Source organism: Macaca fascicularis, chromosome 15 (assembly GCF_037993035.2).
Source record: "Macaca fascicularis isolate 582-1 chromosome 15, T2T-MFA8v1.1".
Lineage (NCBI taxonomy): Eukaryota > Metazoa > Chordata > Mammalia > Primates > Cercopithecidae > Macaca > Macaca fascicularis.
Window position 1 is genome coordinate 48,473,121 of NC_088389.1, and position 20,628 is coordinate 48,493,748.

A 20,628-nucleotide genomic window follows, 5' to 3' on the forward strand; every position below is an offset into this window, starting at 1 on the left:
CACTCGCAATAGTGAATAAGTTCTCCTGAGATCTGGTTGTTTAAAGTCTGTGACACTGCCCCCGCCCACCCCCACCCCGCTCTTGCTCCTGCTCCCACCATACAACTTGCCAGGCTTCTGCTTCACCTTTCTCCATGACTGAAAGCTTCCTGAGGACTCACTGGAAGCTGAGCTGACTCCTGTACCACACTTTCTATACAGCCTGCAGAATCATCAGCCAATTAAAACTCTTTTCTTTATAAATTACCCAGTCTCAAGTATTTCTTTATAACAATGCAGGAACGGCCTAATACATTAAGGAAGCCAAGGAATTAGGGCAGAAAACAGAGTTGGAAATTGGAAAGGTTAACCAAGAAGTGAGAACTTTGGAATGTCACTTGGGAATGGGAAAGCCGAGGCCAAGTTGATTAGGGAGAAGGAGGCTAATTGAGGCAGCAATTTGGATCCTGTGGAGCCAAAAGAATGTGATGAGGAAGATCTTTGTTCACAAGGAGTTCCAGGTGTGAACTTAGCACACCTGGAAGGAAACCTTAGCCAGAGGACTCAGAGGGAATGTGGGAAAGAGCTGAGGACCTTTGTAAACTTATCAGTCCTGTGTGCTGTTCCAGTTATTGAGTACCCAAGTGCTAAGTCTGGGAGAAATACATCAAACATTAGATTATTCATGTGAGAACATAAAGATGAAAGTTGCTGCCTTGGCAAACAAGCAGGCTCTCATTTAGCCCTACCCCGTGAGATGACTAGATCTATGTTCAGTCTCTTGTAAAGGACAGTCTCCATGCCTAAGAAAATGACAGTGAAGAACAAGAATGAAGTGTGCATCAGGCCGAATCTGCTCTGTATACCCAAGCCTGCTGTGGCTTCTTGCTGGTTCTCACATCTACAGTGGTATCTTCGGAATTATGTTATTTTCAATTGCCCTTCAGGCATTGTCTTTCCCTTCCTTGCTTCCTTCCCTCCTTTCCCTCCTTCCTCCCTCCCTCCCTCATTCCCTCCCTCCCTCCCTCCCTTCCTCCCTCCCTTCCTTCCTTCCTTCCTTCTTTCTTTTTTTGAGACGAGGTTTTGCTCTGTCACCCAGTGCAGTGATGCAATTATAGCTCAGTGCATCCTCAAACTCCTGGGCTCATCAAGAGTTCCTAACACCTCTGTCCTGAAAGCACTGAGCTTGCAGCCATGAACCACCACACCATGTATTTCTTTATAAATTAAAAAAAAAAAAAAAAAAAAAGACTGAGCGTGGTGGCTCACACCTAATCCCCAGCAAGGCCGGGGCAGGGGGATTGCTTGAATCCAGGAGTTCAAGACTAGCCTGAGCAACATAGGGCAATCCTGTCTCTATGAAAAATTAAAAATTAGCTGGGCATGGTTGTACATGCCTGTAGTCCCATCAGGAGGCTGAGGTGGGAGGCTTGTTTGAGCCCAGGAAGTCAACACTGCAATGAGCCATGACAGCACCATTGCACTCCAGGCTGGGTGACAGAGTGAGACCCTATCTAAAATAAAAAATAGCTTGGTGCCAATCCGAAATCCCATGAAATGCTGTAGACTGTAGTATTAGGCTGATGCAACAGTAATTTTTGAGTTTTGCCATTGAAAGTAATGGCAAAAATTGCAATTACTGTTGCATCAACCTAATAATAATAGATAATATTAATAGATAATAGATGACATTGATTGAGCTTACTTTATGCCAGGCTCTAAGAACCTTATATGTATATGTATCAACTTACATGCATTAACTTCTTTAATGTTCACAAAAAGTACATGAAATAGTTACTATTATTATTCCCATTTTGCAGATGGGAAAAATGAGGCCCAGGGAGATTAATGTCATTCAGCAAAGTGTCGGAAGGCCCAGACCAGCCAATCTGACTCCAGAACCTAGCTCTTAATCGTGACACTATACCTTAAATTTGTACATATCTTACAATTTACAAAGCCCTTTGGAAGAGATACAAATATTACATGATCCTCTCAACAATGCTTCAAAGTGAGTAAGGAACATCTTTGTTTCCATTGCAGAGATAGGGAAACTGAGGCTCAGAGACATTCAATTACTGGAGTAGGAAATCAATAACACCAGTATCAGGCTAGGTGGGGCCTGAAATCCATGACTCCTGACTCCTACAATGCCACACCATCTCTCACTTCTGCTTTAGCAGCCTTCCTGAGTATTAAATTGCATCTACACAATCAGATATGCAGAGGGATAAAGGCTGCATCTAGGGTTTCTTGGGTTTGGCATGAAGGTCCTGATGTCTGAAAACATGACTTTATCTCTAACTTGAAATATGATTTCAGACGGCCTCAATGTCAAGGAGTAGTGTGGGAAGAGAACAGAAGAGGAGAACCTGACCAAGTGAGCGGGATCTAATAGCTGGCTCAGAAAATGACCCTTCCTTGGAGCGGCTGGCTGTCGCCTGTCAGAGCGGCCCTGCTGCGGCAGCAGCTCGAGAGAGTGTCCAAAAAGCAGTGCAGGGATGCAAACACAGAGAAAAGAGGCATCCGAGACCAGACCCACAACCGGAGCCCTTTATTATGCCTCTTCTGGTTAACGCCTCTTGTCTTCATGCCCTCTCTTCCCCACCCATCCATGCCATGTCCACGGTGCCAAACGTTGTAATTCCACTCTGGGCTGCCGCCAATATGTTTCTGTCTTATTTCTCCAATACCCCAGGAACAAATCAATTCTTTTGGGTCTTCTGATGGTTTCTAGTAGCCAGGACATTGCAGCCCTGGCTCATACTACCCACTAACTCATCATTCTTCCATTACACGCTTCACACCGAACCGCGTTTGCTTCCGATCCGCAGTGACCCCCTCCCTCTTTTTTTAACTGCAGTCCAATAATGCTGACATGGTTAGGAATCGGAAGTCATGGCTATTGCGGCCAACTCCCCGATAAGCGGAAGCTTGGGGCAGGGATGGGAAAGCCTAGAACGTGCCTCCGTCCTTAGCAACATCATCTACTCCCCTCACTCGCCCCCCAGGCACTGCTGGCCAAGGGGCAGCCGCAAAAACCACGCCACCCGGGGTTCCTACCACTTGCCTCCTGCCGCCGCGGCGGCTGCTATAGAAACACCAGGCGTACACATGGGGCTGAAATTAAACACCCATCCTGGACGTGGACCCGAGCGGGATCTGCCTGCTGCCGCGGTCACCATGGCAACATGCCAAGAGGAGGGCAGCGGCCGGCGCGGTGCGGGGATACTCACTCCATCGCGGGGCTCGGCGGCCGGGCGCGCTGCTGCGGGGCTCACCGGCGCTGCTCGCCTCTCCCGGAGCCGAGTGCTCTGGCCGCGCTGAGCGCGAGGTGGAGCTGGGAGTCGTCTCCTCTCCCCGCCCGCACCCCCTCCTCCCCTGGAGGGTTGAAAGTGAATGCTCAGGCTCTCTCAGCTCCCAGCCTGCGAATAAAACGGGAAGCAATTGGATAATGTTGTTCACTGGGCGCTAGACAAGCCACCCCACTTCAGGGTTTCAGGGAGGGAGCGCGCGGGCAGCTGCGCGTCGGGTGAGGTGGCCACCAGCGAGCAGCGCTGCGCGCCCTAGGCGCCAGGTGCGCTGGCGGCTCCCCTGGGACTGACGGCGCGGCGCGGAGCCTGGGTAGAAGGGTGGGGTGGGGGAGCAGAGAGGCTGCGGCGGGTGGCACAGCCCAAAGGGCATAGGGAAACGAGTGAGTCATTGGCAAGGTGGCAGCTCTCGCCGCTTAGAAGTTGCAAGAAGCGTCTGGCCTCTGCAAGCAGCAAGGACTGCCCCCAGTGGGCTGGGCATGGGTTCGGAAACGCCATTGTGCCGGCCCGGCGAGATCCCTGTGAGTTTCCCAAGCAAAACTCCAGCTGTCTTGCAGCGCCTTAATGCGACGTTTCACCACCTTGGTGACCCCATGCCCCTTTCCGTTTCACTCCAAATTCTGCGTGTTCCCGCCTGCCAGGGAGATATTGTCCAGGGTCTGTTTCCCTAGTCTGTTATTTGAAAACAATAGCTATATTGACTATGTTTTCCCAAATTACCACGGCCCCGGCCCCGCAGTAATAAGCCACCTGGAGTACGTATTCCCTGCCTCCACCCCCTCTGAGAATCCTCTACTCCTAACGGTTTCCAGAGCAAGAACCTAGTTCTCATCCAGGTGTCCTGCACCTGCTACAATGAAGAGTCGACGGGACAGCTTCAGGCTTTTCTTGTATCTTGCAGGTGGGTCCCTTTGTGAGTTGGTGTTTGCCAGGTGCTGAAAACACAGCACCAAGCATAGGCATAGCCATCACAGTCCCTGCCCTGCAGGAGCTCACGGGTTAAAGTAGAAAGGCAAAACACAGATAAAGACAAAAATAAACATATCGTCACAGGCTGAAAATATTGCTATAAAAATTAAGTAATAAGATGCTGTGATGAATGTTCTAGAATTAATTTCTGGTGATGATTGTGCAACTGAACACACTGAAAGCTATTGAATTATACACTCTGGGTGAATTTTGTGGTCTATGAATTATGTCTTACTAAAGATGTGCTTTTAAAACATGCTTTGATGGAGAATAAAAGAGGAGTGGATGTGCGTAGGTAGATGTTCAGGGAAAGCTTTCCTGAGGGACTGGGACTGAAAGGGGAGAGGACTCAGATACGCAAGCCACAGGGCTAGGGCTTTCTGGCCAGCCAACAGCCTGTATGGTGACTCTAGATGGGAGACAGCTCCACATGTCAAGGGGCTGGAAAGAGAACCGTGCAAAATGTTCTCAGTGGATTCACTGCTCCTCCTTTTCCTCTGGAGAGTGAGCTGCAAAGTCAAACCCAGTGAAGATTCAAAAAGCTGTTTTGTGGAAGGAGACTCTGGATCAACTCCAGGTATCCCTTCACAGAGAAATTGGATGTGAATTTGGAGATCATAAAACCCTCCCCCCAATCCATGTCCCTTTCCAGTTGCATATAGGATTAAGTTCATGTGTGAATAATTAAGAGGCTTAAACAGGAAAAAGATGTGCTTTTCTGTCTTTTAAAAGATCAGAGATAAGCTGTCCTGGGCCAGTTTATGAGCTCGACTCCTGAAAGAGCAAAGAGATTCAGGCTCCTACAAAACGTTGCTCTATCATATGTGGTCTCCTTTCCTAAAATTGTTTCACAGTCCAAGTTGGCTGCTCTGGCTGTAGCCCTTATGTCTGCATTCCAGCCAACATAAATGTGGAAAGAGGAAAGAAAAATAAGTAAAGGAAGCACGCCAACTGCCTCTTAAGAAAGGCTCCCAGAAGCTGCCTCAGGACACTTACATCTCTGTGGCCAGAGTTCAGTCATATGGCTACATTCAGTTTCCAGGGAGACTAGACAAAGCAGTCTTTACTCTGCATAGTCATGAGCCTATCCAAAAGTTGAGGCCTCCATTCCCATGTAAGAAGGGGAAAATGGGTATGGGGGACAGACAACCAGTAATCTTTGCCATTCTCCTCAATGCTTAGCATTCTGGCTTCTGCCTCCCCCATGCCATTGCCACTGCTCCCTGTAAAGTCCCCAATGCCAAATGGACATGTCTCAGTCCTCTTCTTATGTCATTTTTAAGCTATGTTGAACATTTTTACAGCTCCCTTTTGTTTTTGGTTTTTTACTTGAAGTCAGGTTTATTCAGGTATAATTTATATGCAGTGGAATTCACCCTTTGTAGGTGTACAGGCCTATGAGTTTAGATACATTATGCTATCATGTAACTGCCACCATAGTCAATATATTACATGACCATCACCCCCAAACAGTTCTTTTAAGTCCCTTCATAGTCGATCCACTCCTCCTATCTCCAGCCTCTGGCAACCACTGGTCTCATCTCTGTTCTCAGAGATTTTGCTTTTTCTAGAATATCATATAAATGGTATCAGACAGTATATAGCCTTTCATGTTCAATTTCTTTCACATTGCAAATGCTTTTGAGATCCATCCATGTTGTGTGTATAGGTGGGTAGGTCCTTTTCATTGATAAGTATAGCTTTCAGTTGTACAGCTGCACCACAATTTGTCTATCCATTCACCACTTGAGGGATATTTGTTGTTTTCAGTTTATGGCAATTATGAAATAAAACTGCTATAAACATTCATGTACAGGTCTTTATGTGAATAAATGTGTTCTCTTTGGGTAAGTATTTAGGGTCATCCCTTCCATCTTGAAAGAGTCTTCTGTGACAATACAGTACCACACCTCTAGCTATGCCATCTACTTATCTCTTAAATCTTGGTGTTCTGTAAGATTCTTACCTAAACTCTCTTCATTTCTCACTACACATACCCTTCCTGAGCAATTTCATCTACTTCTATGGCTTAACCACCAATATGATGCTGACTTCCAAAACTAAGTTTGTAGCCCAGATCATGCTCTTAAATTTCAAAACCAATACCCAAAGGTCATTGTAACATCTTCACAAATACCTCAAACCCAGTCTGTCCCAGAAGCACTTGTCATTTTCACCTGTAAATCTCTCCCTAATAACCTGCCCCTTATCCTAATACCGGAAAGGATATAAGGCCTCACTCAAAAATCTGGGTGTCTGTCTTGGTTTCTAACCATCCTGACCTCCCATATCCAGTCAATGAACAAGATTTATCCAGGCTATCCTCTAAATAGTCATCATGCCCATTCACTTCTTCCAACCCCATTGCTATTGTTGAAACAGCCTCCATCTTGGCCTCCTTGCCCCCAGTCACATCCTGTGCCAACCCATTCAACCCTACAGCCAGAGCAAACTTCCAAAAACACTAATCTGATCATATCATTCCCTTGCCTGAAACCTTTCAAGGGTATTTCTTAACTTTAATATAAAGGTTAAATTGAGTTTTAGGTACATCCTAAGTTTTTTAAAGTTAATAGACTGACTATTACAATTTTCAAATGCAATAGGAAAATAAGAAAAATTCATTTTATAGGGCTGGGTTATTCCTTATTAAGAGTCACAAATATATTTTCTGCCATATTAACTGTAGGAAAAAAATAACAGACTGTAGAGTCAAACAGACTTTGATTAAAATTCCAGCTTTACATTTACTAGTTTTGTGAACTTGGACCTATTACTTAACCTAAGTCTCAGGTTTCTTTACGTATAAAATGAGGGCAATAATACCTATCTTTAAAGGTTGTTTTGAAAATTAAACACAAAGTGTATTAAATGCCTAGAACAGAGTCTGGTACTTAGTAGATACTTAATAAACAATAACTCTAATTAGCTAATCCTCATCATCATTCTCATTACACTGCAATTTTCCCTGAAATTTCAAACATTTTAATAGCTATATCTTTATTTATCTTCATGATATCCCTTTGAAGAAAGGAAACCAGTACAGGTAAAAGACACTGAGAAGACCAATTTGTTTATTTGCATTAATGAAGTAAGAATGTTAGCCCAAGTAATCTATTTATTTACTTAAAATAATATAGATTATGTTGGTAAATATAGCATAGTTATCTATATCCATTAGTCCATTTGTGAACTATATGTTATCACTAACTGTGTTAGTCTATTTGCATTGCTATAAAGGAATACCTGAGATTGGGTAATTTATCAAGAAAAGAGGCTTATTTTGGGTCACAGTTCTACAGACTGTACAGGAAGCATGATGCTGGCATCTGCTCCTAGTGAGGTCTCAGGAAGCTGACACTTGTGGTAGAAAGCAAATGGGGAGCCAGTATATCACATGGTGAGAGTGGGAGCAAGAGAGAGGGAACAAGAGAGAGTAGCGGTCCCAGACTCTTTTAAACAACCAGATATCACATGAACTAACAGAGCAAGAACTCACTCATCACCAAGGAAATGTCTCTAAGCCGTTCATGAGGGATCCACCTCCATGATCCAATATCTCCCACTAGGCCCCACCTCCAACACTAGGGATCACATATTAACATGAGATTTGGAGGGGACACACATCCAGACCATATCAGCTACAAAGTAGCAGAGTACATGACTATGCAGATACATTGGTACACATTCTCTAATAGTTAATTCATTAACTGGTTAATGAAATCATAGTTAAGTCATTAAGCTGAGTTCACTGAGGACCCTTTGCACACCAAGTACATATTAATGCCTCTCCTACCTGGAAGTCAGTAAATTAACAGCTCTTCCTGTCTGAAATGTAGTTTAGAATTGAGAAATAAGCAAAACAATGATATCACAAAGTCCATGCTAGAAGCACTTATTCTTACTCTCTTGAGGTCATAAATGTCTGATGAAAAACACACAGGTGGCACAAACCTACATTTTGCTGGGAATATCAGGGCGTTTGCTGATGCTCTGAAGCCCATCCCTTGTCCATGGACCTTGGGCTAAGTTCTACTTGTCTCAAATTTGCAACTTCCTTGCCTATATGTTGTTTTATATTCATCCTGCAATGATCCTATAGGACAGTTATTTATTATCATCATTTTATAGATTAAAAAAACTTAAGTTCAGAGTAGTTAAAAACTTGTTCAAGTCATAGTAGTAAGAGTCAAATTCATCAACAGAACTGAAGTGTTCAACCTCTTGATCTGTCAAAGAACAAGTTACCTTGTACAGCAAAACCTAATGGGATTTCACATAAGTAAAATGCATGAGCTTTACAATAGAAACACTTTCTTAAAAAGTTTTTAATAGTTTTGGGGGTACAGGTGGTTTTTGGTTACATGGATAAATTCTTTAATGGTGATTTCAGAGATTTTAGTGCACCTATCACCCAGTGTACACTACACCCAATATGTAGTCTTTTATCCCTCACCTCCCTCCCAACCTTCCCCCTCAAGTTCCCAAAGTACATTATATCATTCTTATGCCTTTGCGTCCTGATAGCTGAGCTTCCACTTATAAGCGAGAACATACAATATTTGGTTTTCCATTCGTGAGTTTCTTCACTTAGAATAATGGCCTCTAGCTCCATCCAAGTTGCTGCAAAAGACATTATTTTGTCCCTTTTTGTGGTTGAGTAATATTTCATGGTGTATATATACACCATATTTTCTTTGGTTGATGGGCACCTAGGTTAGTTCTATATCTTTGCAATTGTGAATTGTGCTGCTATAAACGTGTGTGCATGTGTCTTTTTCATATAGTGACTTATTTTCCTTCAAATAGTTACCGAGTAGTGGCATTGCTGTATGGAATGGAAGTTCTATTTTTAGTTCTTTAAAGAATATCCATGCTAGAACAGAAATTCTTAAACTGGGGGCTATGGATGGGCATCAGGGATCTGGCTGGGATTATAGACAGAATTATGGCTTAGGAGGAGGTAGGGGATAGAGAAGAGGGTCCACACCTCTCACCACAATCTCAGTGTTCCCTGATTCAAAACAAACAAAACTCTATATATGACTAGATATAACACTTAGTATGTTTGGTTAAATGATTTTCTGGTTTACTAAAAATAGAAACACACATGAGAAGGAGTTGGAGAAAAACAGGAAAAGTGATACTTCAGGCAGTAACCACTACAAGGAAGAAAACTGTGAAAATGCACACAAGGCAACAACAGCCACCAAAACGTCAGTTCTGGACCATTCTTCAACATGTGTGAAGGTTGTTTAAAAGTGGAGACTCCGTCTCAAAAAAATAAAATAAAATAAAATAAAAGTGGAATACACAGCCTTGCATATCTCAGTAGTTCCCGAGAACATTAAGTAGTAACAACGTTCAGCACCCGTGTTTAACCAAACAGGCTGTCGCAATTTTCCATTCAGATTAGGCTCTTAATATTTCCAATTTGACTAGGCTAAAATTTAGTTGTTTGGAAAATGTATTCATTTCCATGTTCAAGTGGCATTCTTGTTCCTTGTCAGTGTTGGATGAATGGACATATTACTATAATTTAAAATGTCTATCTGAGGATGACGGGAATAAAAACCAGCACAACCACTGTCAAGCTCAAAGCAGCCTTCCGATGTATTAACAAACCAAAAGTAAACCACTAGACTGATAATCAAAATATAAAAACAATCAGTCTTCTCATCTACTAGGTATTAGTGGATTTCAGTTGTATTCCTACAGTAGGAAGTATTATGTCCTATGGAGCTTCCTGTACTTTTTTACATTTTATACCATGTACTGTTTTGCCTTTTTATATTATCATGTACATAATGTTACTGTTAGAGATGTGTAGAAAAGAAACATCTCTAACTGAAATTAGGTATTTGTTCATCTAGCTCTGTAAGGTGGAGGGGAGTCAGAGGGTGTAATTCAATAATGCATGGTTCCAGGCACAGTGGCTCATGCCTACAATCCCAGCACTTCAGGAGGCTGAAGCAGGAGGATTGTTTGAGTCCAGGAGTTTGAGACTGAAGTGAGCTATGATAGAATCATTACGCTGCAGCTTGGATGACAGAGCAAGACCCTGTTACAATAAATAAATAAATTTATAATACTTTATAATATAAATATATTAACAAACCAAAAGCAAACCATCAGATTAATAATTAAAATATAAAAACAAGCAGTCTTCTCATCTACCTGACATTACTAGAGTACTTGACGTGACTGTCATCCAGCCTGGACGACAGAGCACGACCCTGTCTCAACAAGTAAATAAATAGTGGATGGAGTTTTGTTAATCTGTAGACTTCCCACTTGGTTATAGGGCTGGAGTTAATATCACGGAGTCACTGTTAGCCTTAATGTCTCATTCTTCTACCACTAATAAGTTCTCTCTGAAATACGTCACTCAAATGGTCTCTTGTAATTCTGCAGATGTTAGGTAAAAGTGGTCTATAGATTGTGACAGGATGTTGGGAAAATGTAAATTGGTCTTTTCTTTGGTTAAACATGGGCAAAATTGATCTCTCCCCTTCACAGTCTTTCTATTGATTTCTCTATATATTTATGGGCATGCTCAGACCAGACACTGGAAGCATTGGCTTCTGACTCTGGGTAATTCTTGGAATCATAGTCTATTGAGGATGGAGGGATCCTGGGGGTGACTTAGTCCCACAGCCAACACAAATTTCTGCACTTGACCTGGAATCATCCTCTTTGTTGCAGCATACTTATTGTTTTCTTCTAGCTCAGAAAGCTGAAAAGACCTATTTGTTTTTTGTTTTGAGAATCCACTCACACATCCACAAAATGACGTATGTGTTCAGAACAGCTCATGATTATGTGTGTACAGATGTAGCAAGAACATTTCTTTCACCACTGCCAAGTCTGACCTATGATGGAAGAGGAACAATGACCTCTCAGAGATAACCCAGTGACACCATGGACTCACCAAGGGGACTTTGCCGAGGAAAATAGCTGCCCCTTAACCACACATTAGAGAGAGGCAAGTGCGGTGTCACCCGGATATGCTGCACATTGGTTAAGCTGAGAGCCAGAAGACATCGGTGATGTTTAATTGATATAAGGCCATTAATACTTAACTCAGGATAGTCCTATCAACTCCGCTATCCCGCATGAGGATGGAGAAGCTATTTGGTTACTTGGTGGTATCTTTGAAGGGAGGCTTACATATATCATCGTTAGATACTTTCATCTAATACAATATTAAATGTCAATTTTTTTTTGAGATGGAGTCTCACTCTGTTGCCCCAGCTGGATTGCAGTGGCACGATCTCGGCTCACTGCAACCTCCACCTCCTGGGTACAAGCAATTCTCCTGCCTCAGCCTCCTGAGTAGCTGGGATTACAGGCGCTGCCACCACGCCTGGCTAATTTTTGTATTTTTAGTAGAGACAGGGTTTTGCCATGTTGGTCAGGCTGGTCTTGAACTCCCAACCTTGTGATCCGCCCACCTCGGCCTCCCAAAGTGCTGTGATTACAGGCGTGAGCCACCACGCATGGGATAAGTGTCAATATGAAAAGCAGCTGTGGCAGAGATGGACCTCAAATTTTTTTGGAAACTCTTTTGAGGAGGATAATATGAAAGTTAAAACTCATTTCTCCCTTCGGAAAGTGGAAAATTGGGTTTTTTCCCCAAGGCAGAATGTTATTTAGCTGTTGGAAAAATGTGAGTGGAACATCTTCTATAAATACAATCAAGGATCCATTCAAATGTAAGCCCTGAGGGGGCAAGGATTTATTTTTCAATTTTATTTATTAACACGTTCCCTACAATAGTACCTATCACATAGTAGAATCTCAATAAATATTTGTTGAATAAAATAATGAAAAAATTCCCCGAGCCAGACCCCAAGAAGTTGTACTTTCTTAGATGCTTCTTTAATCAAATCGAAGTCATTACAGTTGATGGTTTCCATAGTAATGTTTTTTTCTCTAAGCATGCACTGACTGCCTTATGCCTGTATAGTATTATCTGTTTTGTGTGTATATGTTGCTAGCTAAGGGATCAAGAACATGACCCATGTGAATACACACACACACACACACACACACACACGCACGCACAATATGCAGGAAAACATGCAAATCTGTCTTCTCTTCATTTGATGCTGGAGAAACCTATGAAAAGGAACTTAACTACATTTGAGGCAATACGACGTGGTCTAGACTGTTAATGTTCCACCTATGGTATTAATACTCAATTAACCTAGACTTTGGGAATATGTTTGGGAACAAGTATTATGTATAATGTATAACCCATAGGACCAAATCATATCTCTATAGATAGGACAGGGTTTCCAGTGAAGGGAGTTGATGGTGTCGCTCTCATTCTGGGAAAGGGTCAGTTTCAGGTTGGGAAACCCGCCAAGAGGGATGTTAGCACCGGGTTAAAGGAAAAATGGTGTCAGGTCCTATAGTAGAATACGGGACTGCAATGATGCATAAGACATGCCCCTAAGAAACTCAGGGTTGAGTGGGGGAAGTACATATATTTATATATCTATAAATATAAATATATTTTTATATATCTATAAATATAAATGTATATTTTAAATAAATCTATATAATCAAAATCATCTGATTACATGTATGATTAAAATTGCAATTCAAGGTTGTTAGTGATGACAGAGATGAGGGTGAGTAGAGAAATAGGTAGGAGTGGCTGATACTTAGACTATACTTTAATACTTGATCAGGAAAGACAGAGAGAAAGAGAGAGAGAGAGTGTGTGTGTGTATGTGTCTGCGTGTGTGTCTCTGTGTGTGTGTGTGTGTGTGTGTCTCTGTGTGCCTGTGTGTCCAAGAATTTAGAAAAAAGTCATGAGAATGTTTTCTCATGCAAGAGAGACCAGCAAAATCAAAGACCAAGGAACAAGAATCAGTAGGATGAAGTCTACATATTTCTGGCAATTGCTTGGATGTGAGGCACAGAGAAGCACCACAGATTGCTCAATTCCAGTGGCACCATTAACATAAAATACAGTGTGACAGTGCCCCCTGGGGTTGTGCAATGCAGTGGTCCTGAAGGAAGTGGTTAAAGATGAGGCTGGAGCTAACGCTGGAAATGAGACTAAGTGGCTTTGAATGTAGAAGCTTAACTAAGCTCACCTCTAAATCACAAGCAGACTATCATAACTGGAGACACTCACAGTCTTTCTTAGTTTATAATTTTTACTTCCTTGAAATTTTTGAGACACATACAGAACAAATAGAACCATGTTTCATGATTGACATAGCTGGTTTTATCTATAATCATAATTTATGTTCTACCTCATTTCAAGTAGTTTAGATTTTCTCCCTCCTGGGAAACTGGGACAGTATATTGTGATGTAGAGGAAAGTATCATCTGGAGGTTGGACCTCATATCTCCCACTCAGTCTTATGCTATGGCTTCTGTGTCATGTCCACAAGGTACTGGCGTACAGTGTAGATAGTGAATTTTAGTGTACACAAGACTGGAGGCAGGAAAGCTAGTGAGAAGGCTGCTGCAATAGTTTAGACAAACAACGATGAGATCCTAAATTAGGGCAGTGAAAGTTGGCATGGAAAGGAAAGAGAATCAAGAAATATGCCAGGACTCAGAATGTGTGGATAAGAGAAAGGCATTGAGCCTGATTCTCACGGCTCAAATGACTCAGTTTGAAAGGCGATAGCACCAACTGAGCTCTGCAGAGCATCAAGAGAGGCCCACAGGTGCCACTAGAGGATCCTGACCTCAGCAAATGAACAGCAGCTTACCATCACTTTCCTCTGGACTAGGACCACCTTGTGTTCTACATGTGACCTATGACATATCTCAAGCTTTTTGCATTAGAGCTGTGCAAAGAAGTCTGGAATGTTTGAGGAATTGATTGAACTTGATTTTCTGCAATACACTCTCCTGGAGAGCTGTGAATTTATAGTATCAGAGGACTCAGGGGAAGATAAGTAATGCAACTGGTTATTCACAAATTGCATTTTCTGTTATATGTTAATCTAGAGAACTAAGTAAGTCACTCCCAATGAGAAATAACTTGGCTTTCAGGTAGTAAACTTTCTATCATTAGAAAGATCAGCCAATTGGGCTAGGCGTTTTTTAGCTACTGGTTGCAACTTCTTCCCATTATACCTCCATTCTCAGATAAAGCTTTTAAATGTCTTCCTTTTAACCAAGTGAATTATATCAACTTTTCCCTCTCACCTCCTTTTCCAGTTGCCCACCTTCATCAACACTCCAAGAACTCTTCTTTCTGCCTATATCATCCTCATATCACTGACTTAAACGCCCGTGTGAATGCCTTATGCAAACCTTCCTTCAAAGTTCCTTGACCTCTTCAACCTCAAAAACTGTACTCCAGCCAACTACTCCCATCAGATTTCGTGTTCACATGCCAAATGCGAACATGACCTACAAACTTACTGCAACATGAAAATAGCGAGGGTACTCCTGGGTTGAGGATCAAATCCTGGGAAAGGCACAGTGCAGTACCACTCCCACACTCTACTTGCTGTCTCCCTCACAGCCACCCCTGATGTGTCAGCTGTCCCTGGGGACACAGGTTTGTGGAGCAGAAGCACATGGAAGGTATGGAACAAGGGCAGCTTCTCTCCTTGCTTCCCCATATTCTTGGTCCCTGAACTCTAAGGCTGTTTTGTGAAAATGAACTACACCCTGGCCTCTTTCCAATGAATGAGAGAGGATGCTGCCACCCCCACCTCCAATATTCGCCCAGTGACACTGACACAGATCTGGGCAGTGAACCCGGGTTGGTGAGAAGGTCCAAGTCAGATCAGGCTAAGGTTCTGTGGCCTGCAGGCAGGGGAATATCCTGCGTAAACATTTTGAAATAGGGTAATTTTGTTCTGGAGTCCTCCCCACCCCTTTTTCATCCTCTGAGTTATTTTCTCTTAGCTTACCCCAACCTGGCCAGGATAATTTGGGATGAGTTTTGAGAGTTCAGCATACAGAAGTCAGGCATTTTAAAAGAGTAAAGTGGGCCAGGTAGAGGGACCATAGGAAATGATGGCAGTGGTGACAAGGAGACTATAAACCATCTACAGTGTACCTCTACTCAGGCCAGTCAACTATCACCATGCAGGAGTATAGACAGATCTGGTGTGTCCGGATCCCCTGAATTTTCTCCAGGAAAATAAGAAAAATAAGAAAAATCTTTATCTTTATATAAAATCTCCCCCTAGAAAATGACAAGAAAGTAAAAATTTTAAAGTAATCCAGTGGATCCTGTGGCCATTTTGGTTTAAGGGGTCAGCTCTGGTTTAAGGGATCAGCTGCAATGGGTTTGAATTTCACAGACGACATCAATTTTCATAGCTTTCTGCAGAGTCACACAGTTTACATACACTCCATGGCTACTTAATGATGGATTAGAAGAGGTAGGTGCTGGGCTTCTTTAAAAGGTGTCAGTTGTTAGGAAGTAAAAGCATTCAGGGCACACACAAGTTTGCTTGTTGGAGTCAAGGGTTTCAGGACATGCCACTTTCTGGGCTCTGAGCCGATCAGTGGAGAGGAGGGGAATGAGGTGCTTCTCACAGGACTCAGGATGGCAGCAGTCCTTGAAGCTCCTCTGCCATGAGATGACTGCCCTGAAGGCTGCTCTGTCGATTGTAGGTGTGATGTGCAAGATGGTGCTCAGAAGTCCCTTTGTCCCAATGGTTAGACCCTCTGCTCAGTGTGGCAATTCTGCTTCCTGAGTCATCCTTGAGGCCTCCCCAAACTCCTCCCCTATTCTCTGGGCACCCTGCCTTGACATGTGGTTCTATTTAATATTACAGATTTTTTTTTCCTGGGCATTCCTTAACTTAAGATAAAACGCTTCTCTGCCAATGACTTTAAAAGATGAACTTGAACTAAATGTGTTTGTCCTGCTTCCCTTTTAATTTTTCATATTCGTAAGCATCATTTCCACTGCCCTCCTAAACCAAAATATTAGAAAGTATTTGAGAAGTTAAAACAAAAATAGTGGGCAGGAGGCAGTCTGGCTCTGGAACATGAAATTTATCTCAAGAACTCCAGAACCTTTCTCAGTCTCATAATACTCCCTTGGACATTAATATTTCCATGGAGGGAAATTAAGGACCAAGAATATTTTAAAGCTCTCTTTTCTCATCAGATGAATCTCTGATGTTCAGATGTCAAACACTGTGACTGGGCTCAAGAGAAATAATTTGGTCCAGGAAAGGCTCTCAAATAATATCACTTTTTAAAATGAATATTAAATTACAGTATAAAGGAGCAAGGTTGACCAGATCGAATTTAACACTGTATAAATCACAGGACTCTCCCATCTAAATTAAATGCTTTTTAGAATAGTTCTGGGCTTTGACTCTCTGTGCTACAAGGTAAAAACGTTCTAGAATATGTTTTGCTCCGTGCCACGTGCCTTCCATTCCCTTGTGAAAAAGAGAGAGGCCCCTGCCCCAGTCAGCACTTCCAGAGCCAAGTCAGGGACTGAAACAAAAGCAGTCAGCCACATCTAAGCAGGGCTGAGGGAGGACACAAGAATTAGCAAGAGCCTGCAGTCACAACCAGCAAACTTGAGGAGGTACAAGGTGAGAATCCCAAGAAACCCAAGAAATATGTTGAATCTTATTAGTTGCATAATTGAAGTCCAATGAGGTAGAGTTTGTTACTAGAAGAGTCAAGGAAGTCCAATAGGTCCTCCTGTAAGCATTTATAGGGTGAGAACACCGGAGTTTTCATGGGTCAATTGTATTGTTATTATTACAGCTAAATGTAATGAATAAGCTTTTCTGGAAATCCAGATAGTTTTGATTTTACATACCTGTAGCTCATTCCGCCTTGACAGAATCCTGGAGTCCATAAGAACAATGGTTAGATGTTCATATGTCACTCATTTGGACCATTTTCTTTCATTGAAGCTTTAATCTTAATAACTGAGATTTTCTTCAGATGTTGAAGTATCTTCAATAGGTTATTACCTTTTTATAAAAAAATTTTACACCATGTCAAAGTCACAACCAATCCTGAAGACATATTCACTATTGGTACAAATGTTAACTGTTGAACCTCTAGTAATGTGGTTATCTGAATGGAATAAGCTATAAGTAAAATATGTTTATGTATATATGTATGTATAATAAAGTATTTCAAATTTATAGTATATCAGAACAAAGTACACCTTGCTTATTTTCATATGTGAAGCATTATCCAACAATATCACATTAGGATTATCAACAAGTTTGAACATCAGTCTAATCAAAATGAAGATGGTGGCACAGATGGGAGATTTGTTACTGACAGGAAGATTGGGCAAATAAGTGAATACATTATGGATATGGGAGCTGTGTTTCTCAGTGTCAGAGAAGGGAGTTATATAGACAGAAAGGGAAAAACTAGAATGAAACCTGTGGGGTTGGATTGGAATTAGTGGTATTGGTGTCAACACATGGTGATAGATAGATGATTGATTGATTGATTGATTGATAGATGATAGATAGATAGATAGATAGATAGATAGATAGATAGATAGAAACAAATGTAGGCATATCTGTATGTACATGTAGTGTATACATACAAACATACATTCCCTAGTTCTGTCCACTAAGAGAAGGTCTAGGAGCAGTAATATCCCAATAAAAATGAGGATACTTGGCCCACAAATCTGGGTTTCCAGATATCATTCTCCACAAAAAGGAACCAAAGCTCCTTGGAGAAATGACTCATTCCAGAACTAGGACTGGAAAAGTGCAAGATGAGCCTGAAACAGCTGTGCCAGAAAGCAAAGAAGTACTCAAAGGATGACGGAACATTTCAAAAGAACATAGGGACCCACTTGAACTGATCTGCTCTGAAGGGTCAAATTAGGGGCAATAGAAAAAAAATGACAGAAGCAGATTATGAACCATTGAATAAAATACAAATCCATGAGTCAATAGAAGGAAAGGAGGGAAGGAGGGAGGGAGGGAGGGAGGGAAGGAAGGAAGGAAGGAAGGAAGGAAGGAAGGAAGGAAGGAAGGAAGGAAGGAAGGAAGGAAGGAAGGAAATGAGGGAGAGAATAAAGCTTAGTTGTATGACAAATGGGTTATGGAGAAGGGTACTGATACGGTTTGGCTCTGTGTCCCCACCCAAATCTCACCTTGAATTGTAATAATCCTCTCATATCATGGGAGGGACCCAGTGGGAGGTAATTGAATCATGGGGTCAGGTTTTTTCCCCATACTGTTCTCATGATAGTGAATAAGTCTCATGAGATCTGATGGTTTTATAAAGGGCAGTTCCCCTGCACATACCCTCTTGCCTGTCACCATGTAAGATGTGCCTTTGCTCCTCCTTTGCTTTCCACCATGACTGGTGAGGCCTCCCTAGCCATGTGGAACTGTGAGTCCATTAACCTCTTTTTCTTTATAAATTACCCAGTCTCAGGTATGTCTTTATTAGCAGCCTAAGAACAGACTAATACGGGTATCTTTCCAGTGGAGAAGGCAGGCAGATGCTACCTTAACCTCGTGACCAAAGTGAACATCACCAGCGATAGGACACATTGACATTATGTACCATCTGAGGAGTGCAGTGAGAAGAACACATCATCACTTCTATGATATTCCTGCCAAAGGCTCAGAACCGGTGTTAGTCAAGAGGGAACATTGGACAAAGTCAAACTGAAGGACGTTCTATAAAATAACTAACCTATAATTGTCAAGGTCATGAAAATCAAGCAGAGTGAAGAACTGTTCCACATTGAAGGAGGTAAGAGAGAAATGACAGCTAAATGTGACTTGTAATTCTGAACTGGATCCTTTTGCTATCAAGGATATTATTAGGAAATTTGAATGCCATTCAAAGATTGTATGGTAATAATGTCATGGTAATAATATATCAAGGTTAATTTCCCAATTTTAATGGTTGTATTGTGGTTTTATGCAAGAATAGCTTTGTTTGTAGAAAATAGTGTACACAGTAAGCAGAGTGATAGGGTATTGGGTTGATAAATTATTCTCAAATGGCTCAGAAAATAAAAGGTAAGGGTCTTTGTAGTATTTCCAACTTTTCTGTAAGTTTGTAATTGTTTAATCTGTGTAATATATCAGACTGTATATATTTGCCATAATAAACTGTAACAATTTCCTTGATAAAGACAAAACGTATTATCTTTGTATATATTTATTTTTTAAAGTGTTACACTGTATAATCTCAGCATTTTTATTAATTGCTATTTTTAACCAAAGAAACCAACATTTTCTCCACAGAAGGTCTGAAAGCAGAAAACTAAGGACTATATAGCTATTTTTGTTCACAGTAACATTATTTCTTTTTATAAAGCAATTACCTTTTATAATTGAATTTAGTTGAACACAAAATTTTGTAATTTTACAATCTGAAACAAAGTGATGTTACTTTATCTGGCATCTAAACAGAGTGATGCTAGTTTATCTATGAATAGAAAGAATTCAGGAAAATCAAATTGATTAAGTTTTTCATGAAAAAATATATTCAAAGCTGTCATGGAGGGAAGAGGTAAAGTTGTCCTTAAATAAATTAATTAAATCAGTCTAATTATCACAGTCATCTTGATTATGAATATTTTTAAAGCTGTTTTCTATACTTTTGAATTATCATATATTAAATCATCTAACATGTTTAAAAACAAATATTTGTATTTTAAATTCTAACCTAGTAACCAGGTCATTAATGAAACTTATAGTGTAACTTTTTTCCCCCCAGAGTTACAGTTTTAGCAAGAAAAAGTTTTTATAGTCAACATATGTAAATCTATTTAGAATTTTAAATTTATCTTACCTTACATTTATATAACCACTTAATACTTTGATATTTTTAATAAAAACTAACTGGAAAAGGTACTTGCTCCATTAGATATTAGAAGCTCTTATAATCTGTTACTAATAACTCTCTCTAGAGGCAGACAAAGTATATCTATGTATTTGCTCAGACACTATTTTATATTTATAAACAGGGAATTTTTATCAACTCTTATACAAGTTAAGAGAAACTAATTATGAGAAGCAGCAGAATTTTTAAAACTTTTATATTAAGTTCGGGGTACATGTGCAGGTTTGTTATATACTCATGTCTCAGGGGTTTGTTGTATGGATTATTTCATCACACAGGTATTAAGCCCAGCACCCATTAGTTATTTTTCCTGATCATCTTTCTCCTCCCATCCTCCACCTTCTGATAGGCCCCACTGTGTGTTGTTCCTCTATGTGTCCATGCGTTCTCATCATTTAGCTCCCACTCATAAGTGACAACTTGTGGTATTTGGTTTTCTGTTCCTGCATTAGTTCACTAAGGATAATGGCCTCCAGCTCCATCCATGTTCCTGCTAAGGACATGATCTCATTCTTTTTTTATGGCTGCATAGTATTCCATGGTGTATATATACCACATT

At 41.2% G+C, this 20,628-nt stretch overlaps 1 protein-coding gene across 19 annotated transcripts in view; it reads right to left on the minus strand.

Annotated features, from left to right (window-relative positions):
- Positions 1–3,328, minus strand: part of PALM2AKAP2 (PALM2 and AKAP2 fusion) — a 523,331-nt gene extending 520,003 nt beyond the window's left edge. For all 19 annotated transcript variants that reach the window (XM_074016842.1, XM_074016837.1, XM_045373610.3 and 16 more), the window contains exon 1: positions 3,216–3,328. Coding sequence is in view for 11 of the 19 variants with exons in the window: in XM_074016837.1 (XP_073872938.1) it covers positions 3,216–3,220 (5 nt within the window). In the remaining 8 variants the exon portion in view is untranslated. The remainder of the gene's footprint in view (positions 1–3,215) is intronic.
- Between the last annotated feature and the right edge of the window lie 17,300 nt (positions 3,329–20,628).